The sequence below is a fragment of the Garra rufa genome, chromosome 22 (genome assembly GCF_049309525.1).
Source record: "Garra rufa chromosome 22, GarRuf1.0, whole genome shotgun sequence".
NCBI lineage: Eukaryota > Metazoa > Chordata > Actinopteri > Cypriniformes > Cyprinidae > Garra > Garra rufa.
Genome location: NC_133382.1, coordinates 16433522 through 16456166, shown reverse-complemented (window position 1 = coordinate 16456166; position 22645 = coordinate 16433522). Strand labels below are relative to the sequence as shown.

The 22645-nt window shown below is 35.9% G+C and overlaps 1 protein-coding gene across 1 annotated transcript; it reads left to right on the top strand.

Annotated features, from left to right (window-relative positions):
• Nucleotides 1-7: 7 nt before the first annotated feature.
• On the top strand, nucleotides 8-20059 carry ubald1a (UBA-like domain containing 1a). The gene is made up of 3 exons (XM_073828431.1): nucleotides 8-227; nucleotides 786-845; nucleotides 18488-20059. The coding sequence occupies exons 1-3, from the start codon at nucleotides 120-122 to the stop codon at nucleotides 18785-18787; spliced, it is 468 nt and encodes a 155-aa protein (XP_073684532.1). The 5' UTR covers nucleotides 8-119; the 3' UTR covers nucleotides 18788-20059.
• The last annotated feature ends 2586 nt before the right edge of the window (nucleotides 20060-22645 follow it).

Here is a 22645-nt window from a genome sequence, read left to right as displayed (position 1 = left end):
GTTTGCTCAACCGGCTGTAATGGTGGACGACTGAAAGAGAAAAGCGGAGACTAAATTTCAAAAATCCAGTCCCGGGTAAAACACTACTGTTCGTGGCTCGGAAATAAACACCAGCGAATATGGATGAACTCAAACATCAAGTTATGATAAACCAGTTCGTCCTGACAGCTGGATGTGCCGCAGACCAGGCGAAACAGCTTTTGCAAGCGGCACATTGGCAGTTTGAGGTAAGCGCAGCGGAGAGCACACTATGCATGCCTACGCCAGTGCATTGTTTATGTGATGCATTGCATACTCTATCGCGTGTCTGGTTGCCATTCCTAATAATGACTAATAACTAAGACCTAAACGTGTTTTAGTTTCCTCGTTGGGCATTTAAAATCTATTAATGCTTTTGCATGTGCTTTATTTTGGAATTAAACCCCACTTGAATGCATCTATAGTATAACAATTGCAAAAAGCTCAACAGAGACAGGCTACTATCCAATTAGAGTTTACTCCAGATTAAATACTATAATCCTTCCCCATGACACACTGTACTAGCTTCCCATGCTATTATGCAATGAAGATGACCGCTGACAGATACAATGTTGTTATCCAACACTGATACAATGTTGTGCTTTCGTTTTTCATTTAGATCAGCCTAAATCCTGCAGCCATTCTCAGCTCAAATAAGTGAAACTCCGACAGTTTTCCTGTCTAGCGAGATATGAATATGTTTAAGTATTATTATACAGTCAGCATGTGATTTAATAATGCTCAATGTTATGATCTCTCACTCACAGACAGCCCTTAGTGCCTTCTTTCAAGAGACAAATATCCCTTACGGTCACCATCATCAAATGGTGAGTATGAAAGCCGTCATCTCTGTTTGTTTATTAAATGTATTTTTTTTTCTATTACACGTGTCTGTTATGTGACTGTACGTGCTCCGTATACATCGTGGCTGAAACAATAACAATGTAAAGCTGTAGCCATAGTGTCGGCCATGTTGCGGAGAGACGGGGCTTCCAGAAATAAACACACACACAGGCGTTATGTTCACTGTTATTACTGTAGTGTGCCGAGGTAGGCAGTATTTCAGTGTTGCAGTATAAATGAAATGAAATAATGGCCGCAAGGTTGTATCACGAAATGTGGGACATCATCGGTCAGGCAATAAACAAGTGTTTTATTGACTAGGACTAGTGTTTAATTTATTGATGAAAAAGATATATGCTATCTGCATCATGAGGATGGAGTTCTGGAATATCTCACTGTCACTTTTGTTTTGCACTTTTATGTAAAACCTGTAAATATTAGGTATATCAGTCACACTTTATAGTAAGATCCCATTAGTTATTGGATTAACTATAACTAACAAATAGCAATTCATTTGTTACAGTGTTTAATAGGCCTAATCTTTGATAGCATTGTTTAATAAATACTACAGTTTATTGCTTAGTTCATGATACCTCAGGTGCAGTAATAATGTTAACAGACACAACTTTTGTATTAGTAAAGCATGAAATTAACATTCATTTTTAAGATTAATAAATGCTTGTTGTTATATATTTTTTTCATTTATTTATGTTAGCTAATGTAGTAAATTAATATTAACAAATTGTGAAGTTATTGTAAACTATTGAAATTCTGTTATTCTGACCTGAAAACTCATGAAAATTGTGGAAGTGATGGTAATTTCTATAGTGAAGAAATAGTGACTAGTTTTTACAGTTATCAATTATATTTAATCTCGTAGGTAATGCTGTTGTGATTTGTGGGTGATTTATTCTTTGGAGTCAGGTATTTTCAATGAATCCTTCGAACAGTTTCACAAAATGATCAAAATGATTCATTAGTGAATCTGTCTGAATCTGAATAATTAAAAAAAAAAATTGTATCAGTCATAAAGGACTAGAAAAATGTCAAAACTGTGCAAATTCAGTTTTTGATAAAGCAGAGTGATTTACCTTTTTGATTTACACTATACCAGTCAGAAATGTTTGGACGGTAAGATTTTTCATGTTTTTAAAGTAGTCTCTTCTGCTAACCAAGCCTGCATTTATTTGATCCAAAATAGCAAAAACAGTACAATTTTTAAATATGTTTAGTATTTAAATAACTGTTTTCTATTTGAATACATTTAAAAAAAAAATTTAATTTATTCCTGTGATTTCAAAGCTGAATTTTTTACATCATTATTTCAGTCACATGATCCTTCAGAAATCATTTTAAAATACTGCTCAAAAAACATTTATTATTATGTTGAAAATAGCTAAGTAGATTTTTTTGTAACATTATAAATGTCTTTATCATCTCTTTTCATCAATTTAAAGCATCCATCCTTGCTAAATAAAAGTATTAATTTCTATAATTTTTTTTCCCAACTCCAAGTTTTTGAATGGTATAGTGTATAATGTTACAAAAACTTTTCATTTCAGATAAATGTTGATCTTTGCATCCTGAAAAAAATGACTCAACTTTTTAAAAATATTGATAATAATAATAAATGTTTCTTGAACAGACAATCAGCATATTAGAATTATTTCTGAAGGATCATGTGGCACTGAAGATAAATTACATTTTAAAATATATTAAAATAGAAAGCAGTTATTTTATATAATACAGCTTTTGCTGTATTTTTGATCAAATAAATGCAGGCTTGGTGAGCAGAAGAGACTTAAAAACATTAAAAATCTTACTGTCCAAAAACTTTTTACTGATAGTGTAATTGAAACTTGGCTTTCGTAAATGTTTAGTAATACATCAGTTGTGCAATATTTCAGATTGCAGTTCACCACATGTTTGTGTCTGTTTGAGGTTTATTGATGTGGATTTACAGGGCGTAAGGGTTTGGGAGAAGCAAAAGATTAATTATGGATCATTGTTTATCTCTGAACACAGGATAGTTTGCCCACTGCATTGCTGTTTAAATAATTCCAGGTGAAAGCACAGGAAGCATAGGTGTGTTGTTGTTTTTTTTGCATGGCTGCCAACACTTACTAATGTTATTAGTTATGCAGTCGTAATTGAGTTTGCACCACAATTTCCCCTGCGCTAGCCCACTTATTCCATTTGACAGTGAAGTCATAAGTGCATGAAAAAGAAATCTGCAGACTTGTGTGGGTTTACATCACAGAGTGTTCTTTTATGTTTATTTGGTGTATAGTTTTGTTTGGAGGGTTCCTAAGCAAACAGATTTCAGAATCTGTTGGCTGTTAGTAAAGAATCACTGATGGTGACTGTAGTCTTTGATCATAAAATCATTTCCTCAACATGGAAATGAGTAGAATGTTTATTTTCGGTTGAAGTATTCCTTTATAATTTATTTTTAAAGCACAACATCACAGCCTTAATTAGGTATGCCACATGTTCAGGCCTCCCTGACTCCTAACATCTGTATGAGCTGCTGTTCATATTACTATTAAAGGTAAATTATTGGAAAATAATTGTTGTGAATAGGCAGATCGTCAATGGCTGAGATCATGCTCTGGACAGATGTAATGTTAGATGTTTGTCTCCTAGAGTGACCCTGATGCTGTAGTCCTATAATTGCTGCCCGCATTAGCTCATAACTCACAGCCTGAGCTGAATATACTCAAACAGAAAGTTCTAACAGAAAAGGCTCTTTTGAACTTAATTTTGAATTTTATAATGAAATCTGGGTTCTGAAACTGAAAAAAGCCATTCATACTTAAATTCATTCACACTGAAGTTGCTCCCTTTCAGTGTAATTACAAAATAGGATAAAAAAAGAATGAATGTTCTGGATTTTGTCTTTTCAAAGACATTTTTATCACAGCAGATTGGAAACTACTGTGACATTGCAGGGGGATGCATCTATTTAGTCTTTTTTTTTTTCCAATTGCAGAGTCTTAAAAAATTACATTTTCTCTCCTTAGTTTTGAATTATTGGCTATTTATATTACAGTACTTTTGTAAAACATGATGTGATTTTTGGTCATCAGTTATTAAACTAGGATATACATCTCTTCTATAGATGTCTATAAATGATTAGAAATCAAACTTATGTTTCATTACCAAAGAATAATGGCCTTTACAGAGCAAAATTTCCACATTTTGAGAAACCCTTGTCCCAAGGAATTCTTGTATCCTGTCCAGTTAATCTCAGACCACACAGTCACCTCCAAAGAAAAGAGAAAAGCCTTAGTAAGATGGCCAGTTATCCTCTGGTTAAAGTACGGTAATTAAAACAGGATTTAACACACAAAGAGTAGAAAAGGCTCTTTTCCTGGCATTGGGGCTGAGAGGGAGGGGTACAAGTTCTCGTAACTTTAACTGTGGTTTCTTCCTGGGTGTGACCTAAGTAAGTTGGCAAAATTTTAATTCTCAGATACCACTGAGTTTCCTGCACCTTACAGACAGAGGTGGGAAGAGGTTAGAGTGATGACAGGACTTTATCGCAGTTAACTGACAGTTTGAGTAAAGGGATTAAGGAGTGAAGTGTCTTATCTTGATGGCCTTACAGACATGTAGCCTATAAAACAAGCAGATGTTCTCTCTTGTCAAGGCTGTGAATTAGGTAAGTGGGACAATCAGTGTGAAACATTATAAAGACAAAATACAGGCTGAGTTAGGAAACAATGGAATGTCTAATCAAAGGCAGTGTATACAAAGAATTTCACTCTGAAACAATGATTATATTTGAGTATTTGGCCTTGAGTTGATGCCAAGGTCGGTGCCAGAAAGAGTAAACCGCATTTACAAGCAACGCTTCCCGGCATGCCATGTAGTTAGTGTGAATCACAGATGTACAAGAAGTACTGTGCAATGCACATGTATTAAAGGTGCCAAATGACAATTATGTTTTTAGAGGAAAACATTTCAGGATTTTTCTCCATATAGTGGACTTCTATGGTGCCTTCCAAACTTCCAAAATGCAGCTTCAAAGGGCTCTAAACAATCCCAGCCAAGGAAGAAGGGTCTTATGTAGCAAAACGATCAGTTATTTTATTAAAATATTTAGAGTTTATATACTTTTTACCTCAAACGCTCGTCTTGTCTAGCTCTGCGTAAACTCTGTGTATTCATGACAGTCAGGGTATGTTGAAAAACTCCCATCTCATTTCCTCCTCCAACTTCAAAATTAATAAAAATAACTAACCCTTCTGACCCTTCTTCCTCGGCTGGAATAGTTTAGAGCCCTTTGAAGCTGCATTTAAACTGCATTTTGGAAGTTCAAACTCTGGGGCACCATAGAAGTCCACTATATGGAGAAAAATTCTGAAATGTTTTCCTCAAAAAACGATTTCTTTACGACTGAAGAAAGAAGGACATGAACATCTTAGATGACAAGGGGGTGAGTATGTAATCTGTACATTTTGGTTCTGGAAGCGAACTACTCCTTTAAATTATTGTTGCTCCTCTCTGCCCCGCCTTTCCGAAGCATGTTGATTTTTACAAAGCTCATTGTTCTAAAAAGTGCTCTGAAAAGTGCTCTGATTGGCTAGTTATCCCGTGCATTGTGAATGGCCGAATCCCTCAAGCGTGTGACAGAAATGTTATGCCAATTACCATATGTGGAATATCAGCTTCCAAAGCAAAACTGACACCCATTATAAACGATGAGACTGTCCTTGCAAAGTTGCAATTGCCCCACTTTTTAGAAACAGCCTTTGTTCACAGCCGGCATTGTAGGCTACTCTCCCAGGTTCAGGAAACAGTCCTCCATAAATTGCGCTGTACACACTCGAATATTTGAGTTGTACTGTTTTGGAAAACAGTGTTGTAAATAGTGTTGCTTTCGTCAACGAAAATTATGACTAAATATGGTCGTCAACGAACCTTTATCACATGACGTAAACGAGACGAAACGAAACGAAAATGCTGGTCATGTGACGATGACTATAACAAAATGTATAATGCAATATCGTTGACGAATAAAAACGAGACTAAATGTGGTTTACAAAATAAAAACTATGCTAAAATGTCTCTTCATTTTCGGCGACGAAAACGAGACGAAACGAAATGTTATAACGTTAGATTGATGTGCGCATGCCCAGTAGCCAGAGCCTTATCCCTTCTAGCCTAAACCACAGGCGACGTCACTTTCTCAAGCCACACTCGCGGCTACAAACAAAGTTAGGTTTGACACAGAGAAAGGTTCGTCTTTGGGAGAAAAAGAAGAAACAACTCATAAATTTTTTCATACTTTTTAGTAGTGATGGGAAAATTAAGCTTTCCAGCACCAAAGCGTTCCCCTCAACTGGATCTAAAAAGCTTCATTACTCGAAGCTTTTCAACACGTTGCACACTAATGACATCTTGTGGTCAAAGGTGGAAAAAGTTTCTTTTGCGTCTCAGATGTCAAAGCGATTTTTGGACAGTTTCATAAAATGAATCAATGTGTGCTACGAAAACCATAAGAAATATTTTACTTACACAAATGAATTAATTGGTAAATAAACTTATAAAAGTACAAGCATGATTTGTGCAGCCATAGAGGATCAAATAAATTAAGGATATTGTTAAATTGACTAATATTATTAGAAGTGCTTTTGAAGCGGGAATTACTAGAAAATGAACATGCACAAAACTACACGTACATATTTATTCGTATTATGATTTATTCTTAATAAAGAAGTGAATGACACTTGAATCCTGTGCAAGGGGTTCGTGTTATTTGAATCAGAATACGAAGCAGTCAGTATTTATTTTATTTCAATTTATGTGTGTGTACTTCTAACATGTTTGGTAGGTAAAATAAATGTTGTAATTTCAAATTAGAGCATCTTCCATGTCTGGAATGGATGTATTCTTGAGCTTATAAGGTAAGGTTGAAATGGGTTTGGCTAAAAGAAAACATTGGTTTCGTCTATACTTCTACTTATACTATTTTGACTGGGTTAAATAAAATTGCATTACTAAAAATAGACTAAAATACAATTTTCATTGACAAAAAATTGACTAAATATCATGCAGTTTTCGTCGACTAAAACTAGACTAAAATGTCATCAGTTTTCGTCGACTAAAACTAGACGAAAATAGTCATGGGTAATTCTGACTAAAATAAGACTAAAATGCTCAGACTTTTAGTCGACTAAAACTTGACTAGACTAAAAAGAATATGAACGTGACTAAAACTAATAAAAACTAAAATGACAGCTTCACACAAAGACTAGACTAAAACTAAAATTAAAATCGGCCGCCAAAAACAACACTAGTTGTAAATACAACTTTACCACTGATTTCTAGTTGTGTCCTTTTTTTGAAAGGCCAAACAAAGTAGTTTTTGCAACAAAACTTTGCGTATACATTTGGGCGGATTTAAGCAAAATTTTCCACACAGTGACGTAGATTTGTTGTATTTTTTTAAGGATCTTTTTGGGTTTGAGACTTTAACTTATGTGACTTTACAGATCTTTATATATGCACTAACAGCTTTTAACAATCTAAAACAAAGGAAAACATGAAATCATGTCACATGACTCCTTTAAACCAAGTTATTATTTTAACTGGTTTAACTGATTAGCAAGGCCTAGATTGCCCCTGTTGGTAGATGATTTTAACTGCCTACAGAATCCAAACTCCAAAGTTAGCTGTTTGTAATGTCTGTTTTAAAAAAACATACCATAATATTCATCTAGATAATCAAAATAGCCTAGCAAGACTAGGATAGCAGGCTAATTTGTGAGTATTTAACTGAAATCACAACTAGAGTCAAAACCACTTCCTTCTTCTTTAAGCTAGATTTGTATGCTGACATACTCAGAATGAATGAATAAATTGCTTGTGTTTAAGTCACGTTGAATGCAATTGTATGCTAAATGACTAAATGTGATTGGCAAGTGGAATGCCAAGGTAGCAGCTAGTAGTCTAATCATTAGCTTATGAGGTAAGTGAACAATAGAATGAGAAATGTTTAATTCAACCAATTATAGCTTCAGTTATTAATACGATGTCTGACATATAATTAAAAATACATGTGGTATTTTACAGTATTTAATGCCCATTCACACCAAAGATGATAACTATAACTATTAATAATCATTCTAATTATATGAGCGGTATGTTTACACCACAGCTATAATGTTAATGGCACAGAAAAATTATATTGTTGGAACCAATTTGCAAATGTTTTTCCAGCTGATGCACGATAAAAACATTGACAGGCATTCAGAATCCACTCAGCTTTAAAGATCTGGAGCATTTAAAGTGGTAGGCAATATGCAGTGCACACTAATAATATAATAATAATATAGTAATTGCTGTTTTTATAGTTTTTATAGTATATATCATGTGACCACAAAACCAGTCTTAAGTAACATATATAAAGTATATTTATAGCAATAGCCAACAACATTGTATACATTGTATAGGTCAAAATTATAGATTATTCTTTTATGCCAAAGTAAAGATCATGTTCCATGAAGATATTTTGTCAATTTTCTACCGTAAATATATCCAAACCTAATTTTTGATTAGTAATAAGCATTGCTAAGAACTTCATTTGGACAACTTTAAAAGCAATTTTCTCAATATTTTGATTTCTTTTGCACCCTGAGATTCCAGATTTACAAATAGTTGTATCTAGGCCAAATATTGCAAACCATACATCAATAGAAAGCTTATTTATTCAGCTTTCAGATGATTTACTTATGAATTTAGTTTTTTTTATATATATATATATAAAATGATACTCTAAATAATAAACTAAATCTGCCAGCAGGTGGCGGTAAATGTCTTTTTAAGTCATTAATTTATTCATTCGATTTGTTCAAATGGCTGATTTATTTGGGAATGAAGTAAATGGCTCTTTTTGAATCATTGGTTCACACGATTCGTTCAAAACACAGATTCATTCAGACACTAAAACACTGCTGTGTTGCTCGGAGACGCACAACAATTTTGCGTTAATTTGATCTCTGCAAAATTGAACAAAAACACATAATATTGTGTTTAAAATATAACAATATCAACATCTTTTTTACTGAACTGTTGTATAAAGTCACATTTAAGCTTGTTAAAGATCAGGATAAAATCAGCACTCATGTCATATTGCTTTTGCTGCCCTTGTGATATTGTGTGATATGTGAAATATATAAATATGAGACAAAACACATACAGGGGCATTTTTTGCACCAATATATACAAATTTGTAGGGCATAACTGCATTTGTCAACAGTCAACTATATGAAATATAAGATGATGTACAGGTATGGGGGCGGGGCCAGCGCATTAACGGCGATAAAATATTAAATATATAACAACTAACTAAGTTAACGCAATAAACTGACAGCTCTTCGTTCTTTTTTTTGAACTTGTAATGTTTAATCAAAATGTCATAATTGGATCTTGCGGTAAAACCTTTTCTGGTGACGTACGCAGGATTTCTCCAATCATTTAGTCCATTTAAAGGGAACATCTAATGAAAATTTCACTTTTTTAGCTTTTTTTTTTTGCATTTAGTTTAGTGTCTGCAAGCTCAGAAAAGCTAAAAAGAAAACACCGAGCCAGTTTGTTATAGGCCATCTACATTGATAGCTACACTGTAAAAAAATTTCACCAGTTCACAAAAACTTAAGTTTAGCAGCTGCCTTAAAATGTTAAGTTAAATCAACTTAAGTCATTTAAACTCACAAGTTAAATCAACTAATTTTTATTGTAATAAGTTAAAATGGCTTGTAGTTTTAAGCTGATTTAACTTAAATTAAGACAGCTGCTGAACTTAGATTTTTAAGTTAAATCTGGTGAAAACTATTTACAGTGTAGCTACTTGAATAAGACCACCTCCAAGCCAGCAGCAATTTACGTGTCTTGTGTCGACACGCTCCACAGAAGAAAGGGGTGTAGTGAGCAGAATCTCATTATCATTTAAAGAGCCATGCACTGAAACGGGTCGCTGTAAACAGAGCTGCTTTTGACAAAGTAAAAAGGGTGTTATTTTACATGCCCATTGAGGAATTTTAACCAAAATATGTTCATGAAGACCCCAAAGAATCATACCAATTTGGAAAAAAAAACAGGCACCTGATGTCCCCTTTAACCCTACCCCTCCAATCTCTTTTTAAATGCAATGCCAACACCTCATGATCAATCAAGTGATGTGTATAGATTCAAGTCCCAGATGTATAGAAGTCAAGTCTACATTTTTTTTATTTTATATAGGAGAAAAGATCTGTTGCTGCTTCCGTTTCATTATGACTTTAAAAATGCTCTTGGACAACAAATGTCATAACTCTCCAAGATGTATTTCAGTTGGACGGCATTTAAACTACTCTGATTGAACAGCTTTTGCTGGTTTACGATCACTGCACAATCGCTTGGCAGAGGAAACTGCAGCCAATATTAGCTGTAGAGTCGTGTCCTTGATTTAAACATCTAAGTATGAATCAAATCTTGTTTTCATTGGGAAAATCAACCTTTTTTTAGACAATGCGTGCTTATTGTTTTGCTCTGAAATCCCTCTGTGCTGTGTTACACTTAGGTTAATAATCAAGCCTTGAACTGAGAGATCATTTGCTCACATATGTGTAAACATACAGACATACTCGGTAGAGTGCAGAGCTGAGAAAAACCTCTGCGTCTCTGCAGTATGTGATTACAAATTACTGTTCTAAAAATCAAAGCACCTCCTAAAGGCATTGTCTGCCTGCTTGACGACGCCTCCTAGCATCTCTCTTTCTCTCTGAGACTCACAGATATGCGTACAGCAGATCAGGCAGTGTTGTACAGTTTTGTGTTACAATGAAACACTGCAGTGAACCGTCAATTATCTCATTACAAACCTTATCATTATATTTCATGCACCATCTGCCACAGTGTGTTCACTTTCCATAATTCCAGCCTGGAGTAATGTAGACATGGATGTGAAGGATGCAAAACAGTGGTTGTTCTAGAACTTCTAAGCTACAGTGTAAGCATGAAGGGGTGATTGCATTACTGTTTTAGTTCAAAGGAATTTGAAAGCTTTCCTTTCTTTTATGTTATATATTTCTAGCTGTTTCCAATAGAGGAGAGTTCTAATCCAGAAACTGCTTGTTTGTGGATTGTAACAGTCTGGCTCTTTAAACAATAGTAAAGCGGAACAAGGTTGATGCTTCAATTTGCTCTCAAAACCAAACATGCTGGTTTTACTTTCATGTGTTTAAAACATGTTTTTGCTGTGGTTCTAGTTGGAAATGGACATAAAAGGATGTCCATTTTGAAGTCACAATAAGATGTTTGTTTCCAAGTCCCACATTTAATCTGGACCTTTGGTAATGTCTTCGGAACAACAACCATTATTAGATATTTTTTAAATTATTTCTCCATCGTTTTTTAATTCAACTTTGCCATTTGCAGTGCTTAAAGAGATTTAAAAAATAGCCCAAAAATGAAATTCTGTCATTAATTACTCACACTCATGTGGTTCCAAACCCGTAAGACCTTCATTCGTCTTTGGAACACAAATTCTTTTTTTTTTTATGAAATCCATGAGCTTTCTGACCCTAGAAAGCAATGTAATTACCAACTTCAAGGGCCAGAAAGGTAGGACATGGATAAAATAGTCCATGTGATGGCAGTGGTTCAACCTTAATTTTCTAAAGGTTCACTTTCCAGCGATATCGTATACTTTTTGAACTCAACTGATGATGATATCACTGAATTCATTGATGAACTGCCTTTTAACTGAAAATTGATTATTTACAATAATGCGTTACTTGCACACTATTGTTCTGTTTAAATACTGTGCAGTTGCTTTGACACAATCTGTATTGTTAAAAGCGCTATATAAATAAAGGTGACTTGACTTGACTTAAAGGTACGAGAATACTTTTGTGCACAAAGAAAAGAAAATAACATCTTTAATCAGTTTCTTCTCTTCTGTGTCAATCAGTACCACTTGTTAAAACGTGGCAGAGACTGATGTGAAAGTGAACAAAATAGAATTTTTGTTTTCTTTGTGCACAAAAAAAAAATATTGTAGCTTTCAGAACATTACGGTTGAACCACTGATGTCACATTGACTATTTTAATGATGTCCTTACTACCTTTCTGGCCCTTCAACGTCGTAGTTGCGTTGCTGTCTATGCATAGTCAGAAAGCTCTCAATGAAAAGTCTTAATGAAAAGTCTACAACATACTTAGGTTAAAATTTCTCAATGGTAGTATAAAACAACACCTTTTTTTTACCTGGTCAAAAACAGCTCTGTTCACAGCGACCCATCTTGGTGCATGTCCCTTTAAATGCTAATGAGCTCTGCTCATCCTGCCCCTCTATTCCATCGGATGACGAGCAGTTCTCTGAGAGACTGTAAACTTTAGCCACATTTAGTTGTGGAACTTGCCAAATAGCACATTATTAGGAAGAGCAATTTGCAAAAATTCATAAACTTTTATTCTCACTTATTCTGTAGGTAAAGCTGCCTCACGAATGATTCGCATGAACATAGACGCATTTAGGCAGATTGGGGGACGCATTCCCCTTAAAAAACAAAAGTAATCCTCTGCGTCTTCAGAGGCTCAGATGTCGGAAGTAAACAACGACTGCTATGTTCATTATTACATCCAATAACGAAACTAGTGCTGGGCGATATGGAAAAATCATGTATCACGATATGGATTATTTTATATCACGATAACGATATATATCACGATATACCAAAATAAAGTACGTTTTCAGTTATTCTCTGAAAAGTTTGACAAAAATATCATTACATAATTTTTTTGCAACATTATTTTTATTCGTTATTTGAAGTGGCATTTAACTGAACTGTCACAAATGAGAAAAATACATTTTAGCGCAGCAATATAAATGTATCAAATGACAACAGGTGTGGTGGAGGTAGAGCTACAGTAGCCTTCACATTTTTTATCCACATCATAGTTAAATAGTATTATCAAAATAAACTATTTTTTTTATTAAAATGCACAGCCATTTCAAGTTTCTGAGCAGAAAAGCACTCAATTATAAAAAAGTATCACGCCTGTTTCACACATACTCCGTCTGCAGTCCGTGTGCGTTGCGTATGCGGTGCAGAGGCAGCACGGACTCGTTTTGCTTTCACACAGAACGCGTTTGCAGTCCGTTCCTGATCCGCGGGTGTTTACCACAAACACACCATTTATCCGTTATTTTAATTTCAAATCCAAACGTGCTTTTTCAGCATTGGGATACTCTTTTATCACAGTACACTAATACAATAATACTTGACATATTCACGTTTAAACTCAACGTATTATAAACAACGTAGGCTATTATTCAATGCACTTGACTTCTAGATTTGTATATTAAGTTGCTCAAGCAAGTTGCAACACATTTAAACACAGCATAGCTTCCTTTTTATATTGAAATTGGGCCATCACAAATATTTTAAATTAAAACTTACCACAGACAAGCAGTCGGCTCCCTGTGCCTTTCTTTCGTATTAAATCTTTATTAAAAAACATACTTTAAAGAACTTCTCTACCTGGACAAGTGCATCTATTATGTTGCCTTGTTTATTTAAAACTGCACTATTTTAAACCTAGCCAAAAAGCCACGTGTTGACTGTGAAACACAGTAGACTGCATTTATATGCATTTATGGTACATTTCCGTGTCAATCCATGTTCATTTTTACAGCGAACAATGCGCTGTCACTTTAATCCAGCGCATGCAGCGCAGCAAAAACAGACTCTGTGCCGAAAGGATCGCTCCACTGCTGCAAAAGCACCGCTTCTGGAACGTACTACCGGACAGCAACCGCGTGCAGTGTGAACGATCTGATCCGTTAACATGGGTGCGGAAAAAATACGCAACGCATACGCACTGCAGACGAAGTATGTGTGAAACAGGCGTCAGCGTCGGGCGCGGAAACAGTCTTTTGGCAGAGTTTGCACATGACTGTCTTCTGCTCCGTGTCGGAGCTCTTGAAGCCAAAATGCAACAAAATCACTGACGTACCCACGTGTCGGTAAAAGTACTTCTTGTCTGCTGCCTGCGTACTAGTTTCAGTTTGTTGTTGCGACTCCGGGCATTCATCTTCAACCTCTTGCGTCTCCATCTTTAGGCTAAGCACTCACGAGTTAAAGCATGTCGCACTCGCAACAACGTAAAGCGTCACGTCGCACAAGACGGAGTTTCTTTGTGAAAAAGTTCGTTTTTATTCTTGATTATCACTTATAGGGTAGAGTATGCATTGCACACCAACAAGACACTATCATACATTTGTCATAGCCTATTTAATGCAATATTTTCTTTAGTAATTGATCAAATTAGGTTAGAGACGAGACGATAGAAACGATAGAAGAGAAATAGGACGATAGACACTTTTCTATCGTCCCCACGATATATATCGTCATATCGCCCAGCACTAAACGAAACACCTTAATCGCTTAGGAGACATTCTTGTCTTTCCCTGCTCTGGCATCGAAACAATGGCATTTACAGTTTACAGCTCACTCAGGGCGGGTCTAAGGTAAAACACCATTGTCAGTCAACAATCGTGGGAGCGGCCTGGGTATGTGAGACGCCACACAGCCAAGAATCTGAGAATGGCTTGATTTGAAAAAGGGGTTATGATTTATAGAGATTTAAAAAAAAAAAAGGCGCTGGCTGGATTTTTATCATTATAGGGTGGATGTGTACACACACTGCCAACACACAATTATGTTCAAACAACATGTAAAAGTGAATTTAGCATCCGATGACCCCTTTAAAGTCTAGTACCTTTGCTTTTTCAGCCTTTCAAATACTTTTCTGCTCAAGTCAATGTTTGTAAAGTGTGGTTTACCTTGTAGCAGGTTGGCATGGTTCATGGCTTTTGGTTATAGACTTCTTTTAAAAAATCCCTGTGGGAAAAATACTTCCGGAACCAAGGCAGCTGAAAGAGAGTTGGCACTGCCATACTCTATTGGTCTTGGAACGACTCAAAAGCATGTGGGGACAAGTTGAAATGTTTTTTTTTTTCTTCTTCGTACTTTCTTTGATTTTAATTTAATATGAATAAACAAATATAAGTAAGCCATTTGTAGGTTTTAAAAATATAAACACTGTGGTTTTGTACACTCAGAAAAAGAATCAACATGACGTAATGCGTGAAATATGGGTAAAACATCTGTGAAAAATTAATGTGGAAAATTTCTTCATATTAACACAGTTATGCATTGTGTCCTATTTTACCTCCTTTACAGTGTGTAGCACAATCTAAACATTCTTTGTTTAAGAATCCTGACCAGAGGTGACTTTGGTTCATCCAATGGTGTGAGTTTGGGGCTGGGTTTTCGTTTTGAACCACCAATGGAAGATAGGAGATGTATTTATATTGAAGTTCTGTGGTGATGCTGGTGCAAAAATTGCACACTTCAGCTTTAACGGTGTTCCAAAAGAGATAAATACAGTGTGATTCACCACTGGGTTTCCAAGTAAATCAAATGTAACAAACAAAAATGAAGTATAACAAAGTGGACTGGGTTGTGCACCGCAGGTTTTGTTTTTCTACGCCAACTCTGACCTCATTTCTCATCAACAGATCTGTCCTCACAACCAAAATATTTCCATAGCAACCCAGCTGTTGGCCGGAGCATGTTTGTTATGTACACCGCACCTCTTGAAGCACGCTTTGTCGATGTTTCTGAATTATAGAAGATCTGCAGATGCTGTGTTAAGCCACTGACCGTCTTCTCCACATCTGCAGCAGCTGTCCAGCCGGCTGATGTATTGCTGGATGCCATTTTGTGCGACTCACCCAAACCGAAGGGCTTTTTTTCCCCCTCCTCATTGCCATTTGAAGCCTGTGTAACAGCTTCATAGCTTTTTTTAATCCCTCAGATTTCCTGTTGTAAACACTCTTGTGAATTAAAGGCATCTAGGGACATGGAGGTCCATTTGAGAGTTTTGACCGGCCACAATGGGGTGATTGTGGTGGTTTTTAGAGAGATATCCTTACGGGTGGGTCAATAAAAACTGCAGGCGGCAGTATTCAAGGTTGCTGACAGGATGGGACGCGGATGCCGATGCCGATGTGATTGCTGCAGTAAGACAATATGGACATGTTTCTCATACCTGTGCAAGGGCACACCAGGAAGTATCCCGTTCATTTAGCTTTCATTGACAAATCTCTAGATTTTAGTCTTAACAGATTGCTGCCTTGTGCAGATTTGTGCCGACCTTTGTAATGTTGTTTATTTTTGGTGATGTTGTCCTGCCGCCGAAAACATCGCAGGATGGCGAGGGTGCTCTCGTGAGGCCTATTGTGTACCTTTGTAAATGCGCTGTGGACAGAGGACAGCGGGTTCAGAGAGGACAATGGGGAGGTCACAGAAGTAATGGAGTCGCTGAACGGCACACAGAGGAAGGCAGAGCGGGTGATGCCAGGGCAGAGATGAGAAACAGGAAGTTAAACTGTTAGAAGAGCACCAATCAACAGGCAGAAAGAATGCGAAGGAAGGGAGGGAATGTCGGAATGATCTGCTGGGACAACTTGGTAGAAGTAAATTTTTGTCATGAGGTATAAAATGTTAAAGATGTGTTTAAAGTCGTCCTGAAATGGCTTTCGCAACTTATTTTGCTTCTGCAATCTGTAAAAGACAAAATTGCTTGGATTATAGGAGGAGGCCTTTGTGATACAAATATGTGACCCTGGACCACAAAACCAGTCATAAGGTTAAATTTTACAAAACTGAGATGTATACATCATATGAATACTCAATAAATAAGCTTTCTATTGATGTATGGTTTGTTATGATAGGACAATATTTGGTCGAGATACATCTATTTGAAAATCAGGAATCTGAGGGTGCAAAAAAATCAAAATACTGAGAAAATCACCTTTAAAGTTGTCCAAATTAGGTTCTTAACAATGCATATTACTAATCAAAAATTACATTTTGATATATTTACAGTAGGAATTTTACAAAGAATCATCATGGAACATGATCTTTACTTAATTTCCTAATGATTTTTGGCATAAAAGAAAAATCAAAAATTTTGACCCATGCAATGTATTTTTGGCTATTGCTACAAATATACCCCAGCGACATAAGACTGGTTTTGTGGTCCAGGGTCACATATATGAATTTTAGGGGTTGGTGACAGCAGCGGAAAATCATGAAATCATTGAAAACTATTTTAGAGATGGAGCAAGAACAAACTGCTACACTACCATTTAAAAGTTTGGGATCAGTAAGATTTTAAAAGAAATGTATGCTTTTATTCAGCAAGAACCTACACTACCATTCAAAAGTTTTTGAACAGTAAGATGTTTTTAAAGGATTCTCTTCTGCTCACCAAGCCTGCATTTATTTGATCTAGAATGCAGAAAAACATTTAATATTGTTAACTATTTTTACTGTTTTTTTTTTATTTAAATATATTTTAAAATGTAATTTATTCCTGTGATCAAAGCTAAATTTTCAGCATTATAACTCCAGTCTTGAGTGTCACAGGAATGTTTTTGAGCAGCAAATCAGAATATTAGAATGATCTCTGAAGGATCATGTGACTGGAGTAATGATGCTAAAAATTCAGCTTTGAAATTAGAAAAATAAATTAAATTTTAAATATATTAAAATAGAAAACATTTACTTAGTGAAAATATTAATTTTTTTTTACTGTTTGCTGTACTTTGGATCAAATAAATGCAGGCTTGGTGAGCAGAAGAGACATTTAAAAATCTTACAGTTCAAAAACTTTTGACTGGTAGTGTATTAAATTGTTAAAAAGTGATGGTAAATGCATTTTTAATGTAAACAAAAAATTCTACATGAATATTTTTTGCTCTAATTCAGTTCAGAATTCTTCTCATTCATAAAAGAATTCTGAAAAAATGTATCATTCCACAAAAATATTAAGCAGCACAGTTTTTAACATTGATAATGAAGAAGAAATGTGTTTTGAACACCAAATCAGCATATTAAAATGATTTCCGAAGGATGATTTGTCACTGAAAACTGGAGTAATGATGCTGAACATAAATAAACTACATTTTAAAATATAATTAAACAGAAAACAGTTATTTTAAATAATAAAAAGATTTCGAAATGTTACCGTTTTGCTATACTTTGGATCAAATAAAAGCAGGCTTGGTGAGCAGAAGAGACCTTAAAAATCTTACAGTTCAAAAACTTTTGACTGGTAGTGTATTAAATTGTTAAAAAGTGACAGTAAATGTAATATTTTTTGCTCTAATTCAGTTAAGAATTGTGAAATTCTGTTCTTTTTAACTTTTAATTCATAAAAGAATTCTGAAAAAAAATGTATCATTCCACCAAAATATTAAGCCGCACAGTTTTTAACATTGATGATAAAGAAGAAATGTGTTTTGAACACCAAATCAGCATATTAGAATGATTTCTGAAGAAAGATGTGACACTGAAAACCAGAGTAATGCTGCTGAAAGTTCAATTTTGTCATCACAGGAATAAACTACCATATTAAAATAGAAAACACTTTTAATCAAATAAATACAGTCATGGTTTCTTTCAAAAACATCTTACTGACCCCAAAAAGTGATAGATAAATTATAAATGATTTGATAAATGATATGCACATTTGTGATTCTCCATCTGTTTGTTTTTTTTAGATGTGTACCCCCGCCAACACACCGGCAACGCCACCGAACTTCCCGGACGCGCTCACCATGTTCTCGCGACTCAAAGCCTCGGAAAGCTTTAACAGCAGCAGCAGTCCCAGCATGGCCACCTCACCCCCTCCACCTCCGGTCAGCTGGGGCATGACCCCACCCGTGCCCAACCAGCAGGGCTTATGGACTCAGGGGCCTTCCCCCCAACAAGCCCACCCGCCCCCAGGCTGGCCCTCAGCTGTCAACCAGCAAGCCGCAACCGAACAGAAGGCCAGCGTCGCCATGGAGGCCGAGAGATGAGGGCCTGGACTACACTGAGCGAGGGTTAGGGGAGGGTCAGGGGCACTCGTTTTTCTCTCTCACTCACCAAACATGGAGGGGGAGAGAGCTACACCAAGAATAACCAAGCAACATGGACATTTACAGAAGAGGAGCGAAAGCCAACACGAAGGTAATAAGAGAAACAAGCGCACATTGTATTAGCAAGAAAGAGAGCAACTGAGTTTTTTTTTCTATAATAAAATAGTTTAACGTATACGAGACTATGATCATTGCGCCCACGGATTATTTCTGGTATTTTCTCGAAGATGGACGTCTAGCATCTAAGGCAGCAACTTTTCTCACATTTTATTCTTTCATCTGGTGTTCTTTATGCAAGACGAGAGTTGACGTTGCATGTGGATTAGCGATCTGTTTTTGCGGTTTTTAACTAACTAGTATTCAATGCAAGCGTTCATGTGTACAGTGTGCGAGACTTACACACTCAAACATTGTGTATCGGACTTACATTTTCTCTCCCCGTTGGATGATGGGACTTTTTTCGTACCTCACTGGTCACCTGACTCTACTCAACCAATCAGGGAATCTCACTAGTTGAACACACTTTTTTCGAACTCGAACCGGATTTTCCGTGATGCTTTGCTTTGTAACTCACTGATGTCCTCAAAGATTGTAACGATTGGGCTGGAAATTGATTCTGAAAGATGTTTTCTAATCATGGTTCCTCGTTTTATTTAGGCTAAATCTGTTTTGGGGGAGCTGGTTTATCAGACTGTTGTTTCTTAGTTGAGGAGAGGAAATCCATGCCGCTAAAGCTACATTAAACCAGACTACTATACAACATGTTTGTAAGCAGACTTGCCACTTTGCATGACGTATTCATATGTATATCATATTTTGTAGTTTCTTGCTTTTCGGGGGAATTCTACATGAACGCTTTTCGGGAATTCTGTCTCGTTTCTGGTTTTAGAAAGAGGATGAGAACTTCAAGTTGTGATTCTGACCCCTCTGCTTTTTCTGTTGACAAAATGACAAATCTAAAAAAAAAAGTTTAATATCTTATTGGACGAATCAATGATTTTCAAAAAGCAATGCTGTTTTAAAATGTAGTTATTTTTCGATTTCTGATCAAGCTTTTCTTTTTGGGGTCAATTGTTCCCAAATGGTTTTCCATGTATGTTTTCCCCTGTTTGACTGTATTGATACCATTCCCACAATATTTGTGGACTACCTGATAATTAACTTATCATTGTTTGTGTTCCTAAATAAATATTGTATGTCCTATCGTGTGAACTGATATTGAACTCTTGTTGTTATACTGTAACTGTTTGTCAGTTTCTAAGAATGTTTAATGGAATAATACTGAATTTAATTTTTTGATTAGTATTATGGAATTATCATTCTTTCTGCTTTTAGGATGATAGAAATTAAAGTGAGGAAGTGAGACCGAAGTGAGGATTTTGAGCCTAATATGAGAAAAATATAGTACTTTCAATTCCCTCTTTACTCTGAAGGCGCTTTATGTATTATATAGAATCAAATCATCATAACATTATGAACGGACTGTAAATCTTTGCATATTTTGAATTCATTAGGGTCAGTGCAAAAAAAAAAAAAACTACACTAGTGTTTGGGGTCAGTACAACTAATACTTGCTTGTTGATCAAAAGTGACGGTAAAGACAGTTATAATGTTACAAAATATTTCAATTTTCATTTTTCATTAAACAAATACAGTCTTGGCAAGCATATGAGAAGCAATAAAATATCAGTAAGCAATAAAAAAAATACTGTTTTAAGAAAATTATTGATTATTGATTAGTTCACTTCCAGAATAAACATTTCCTGATCTTTTAAATTTACTCACCCCATGTCATCCAAGATGTTCATGTCTTTCTTTCCTCAGTTGAAAAGAAATTAAAGTTTTTTCCTCATATAGTGGACTTCGAAGGGAGCCAATGAGTTTGAACTTCCAAACTGCAGTTTAAATGCAGCTTCAAAGGGCTCTACATGATCCCAGCCAAGGAATAAGGGTATTTATCTAGTGAAACAGTCTGTCATTTTCAAAAAAAAAAAAAAGTAGCTCAACTTTGTGCATTACATAGTCACATTGGAAAGGTCACATGTGGCATAGGCAGAAGCCAGTATTTGCAAAGTGAACATGCAAAGAAAGTCAAATGCCCTTTTTCAAAAAAAAAAAAAAGGTAAAACAACGATGTTGGACAGTTTTGAAGGTAAAAAATTTTTTGATTGTTTTTCGCCCTACCTTACCTTTTTGAACTGACCACGACTGACCTTTCCAAGGTGATTATGTAATGCGTGAAGTCACAGATGTGCATCGCAGCGCTAGTGAAAGATGAGTATTTGTGGTTAAAAAGTACATACATTTGTTTTTGGAAAGTGGCCGTTCATTTTGCTAGACAAGACCATTATTCCTTGGCTGGGATTGTGTAGAGCCCTTTGAAGATGCATTGAAACTGCAGTTTGGACCTTCAACCTGTTGGCCCCCATAGAAGTCCACTATATGGAGAAAAATCCTGGAATGTTTTCCTCAAAAACCTTAATGTCTTTTCAACTGAAGAAAGAAAGACATTAACATCGTGGATGGCGTGAGTAAACTACCAGGAAATTTTTGTGAGTGTTCATATTAAAGGATTAGTTCATTTCTAGAACAAAAATGTACAGATAATTTACTCACCCCCTTGTCATCCAAGATGTTTATGTCTTTCTTACTTCAGTTTTAAAGAAATTATGTTTCTTGAAAACATTTCAGGAATTTTCTACATATAGTGGGCTTCTATGGTGCCCCAGAGTTTGATGCACTTCAAAGGGCTCTAAACGATCCCAGCCAAGAAAGAAGGGTCTTATCTAGTGAAATGATTGATTATTTTTCTAAAAAAAAAAAACCTCAAATGCTCATCTTGTTTAGCTCTGCGATGCGCAAGGGTACTCTGTGCACTTTGTTTCAATACAGCTAGGGTAAGTCGCAAAACTCCCATCTCATTTTCTCCTCCAACTTTAAAACTGTCCAACATTGCTGCAGAAGTACCGACCCAGAGTTTACAAAGTTAACGTGCAAAGAAGATCAAACACACTTTACAAAAAAAGGTAAAACAGTAATGTAGAGCAATTTTGAAGTTGGAGGAGAAAACGAAAAGTTTTTTGCATTGCCCTAACTGTCTTGAACCAGAGTGTACAGAGTATGCATCCACATTCCAAAGCTAGACAAAACAAGCATTTGTGCTTAAAAAGTGTATAAATATGAATTTATTTAAGAAAAGACCCTTATTCCTCGGTTGTGATTGTTTAAAGGAACTCTCCACTTTTTTTGGAAATAGGCTCATTCTCCAACTCCCCGCGAGTTAATAAGTTGATTTTTACCGTTTTGAAATCCATTCAGCCGTTCTCCTGTTCTGGCGATATCACTTTTAGCATAGCTTAGCATAGATCATTGAATCCTATTAGACCAATAGCATCGCGTTGACCAACAAGTTTCGATATTTGTCCTATTTAAAACTTGACTCTTCTGCAGTTATATCGTGTACTAATACCGGCGGTATTAGATGCGATTTTCTAGGCCAATAAGATTAGGAACTACACTCCCATTCCGGCGTTATAGTCAAGGAAGTTTGCTGCCGTAATATGGATGCAGCAGGCGTAGTAATATCACGCAGAACAATGTGACCAACTGCATGCACAGGGAGCGTTCCTCGTTGGAAGTTACCTAGCTGGGAACTAATTTCAGGCCCTGGGTGATATTACTGCGCCTGCTTCGGCCATGTTACAGCAGCAAACTTCCTTGACTATTACGCTGGAATGGAAGAGTAGTTCCTAATCTTATCGGCCTAGAAGATCGCAGCTTTGCATTTTCGCCAGTTTT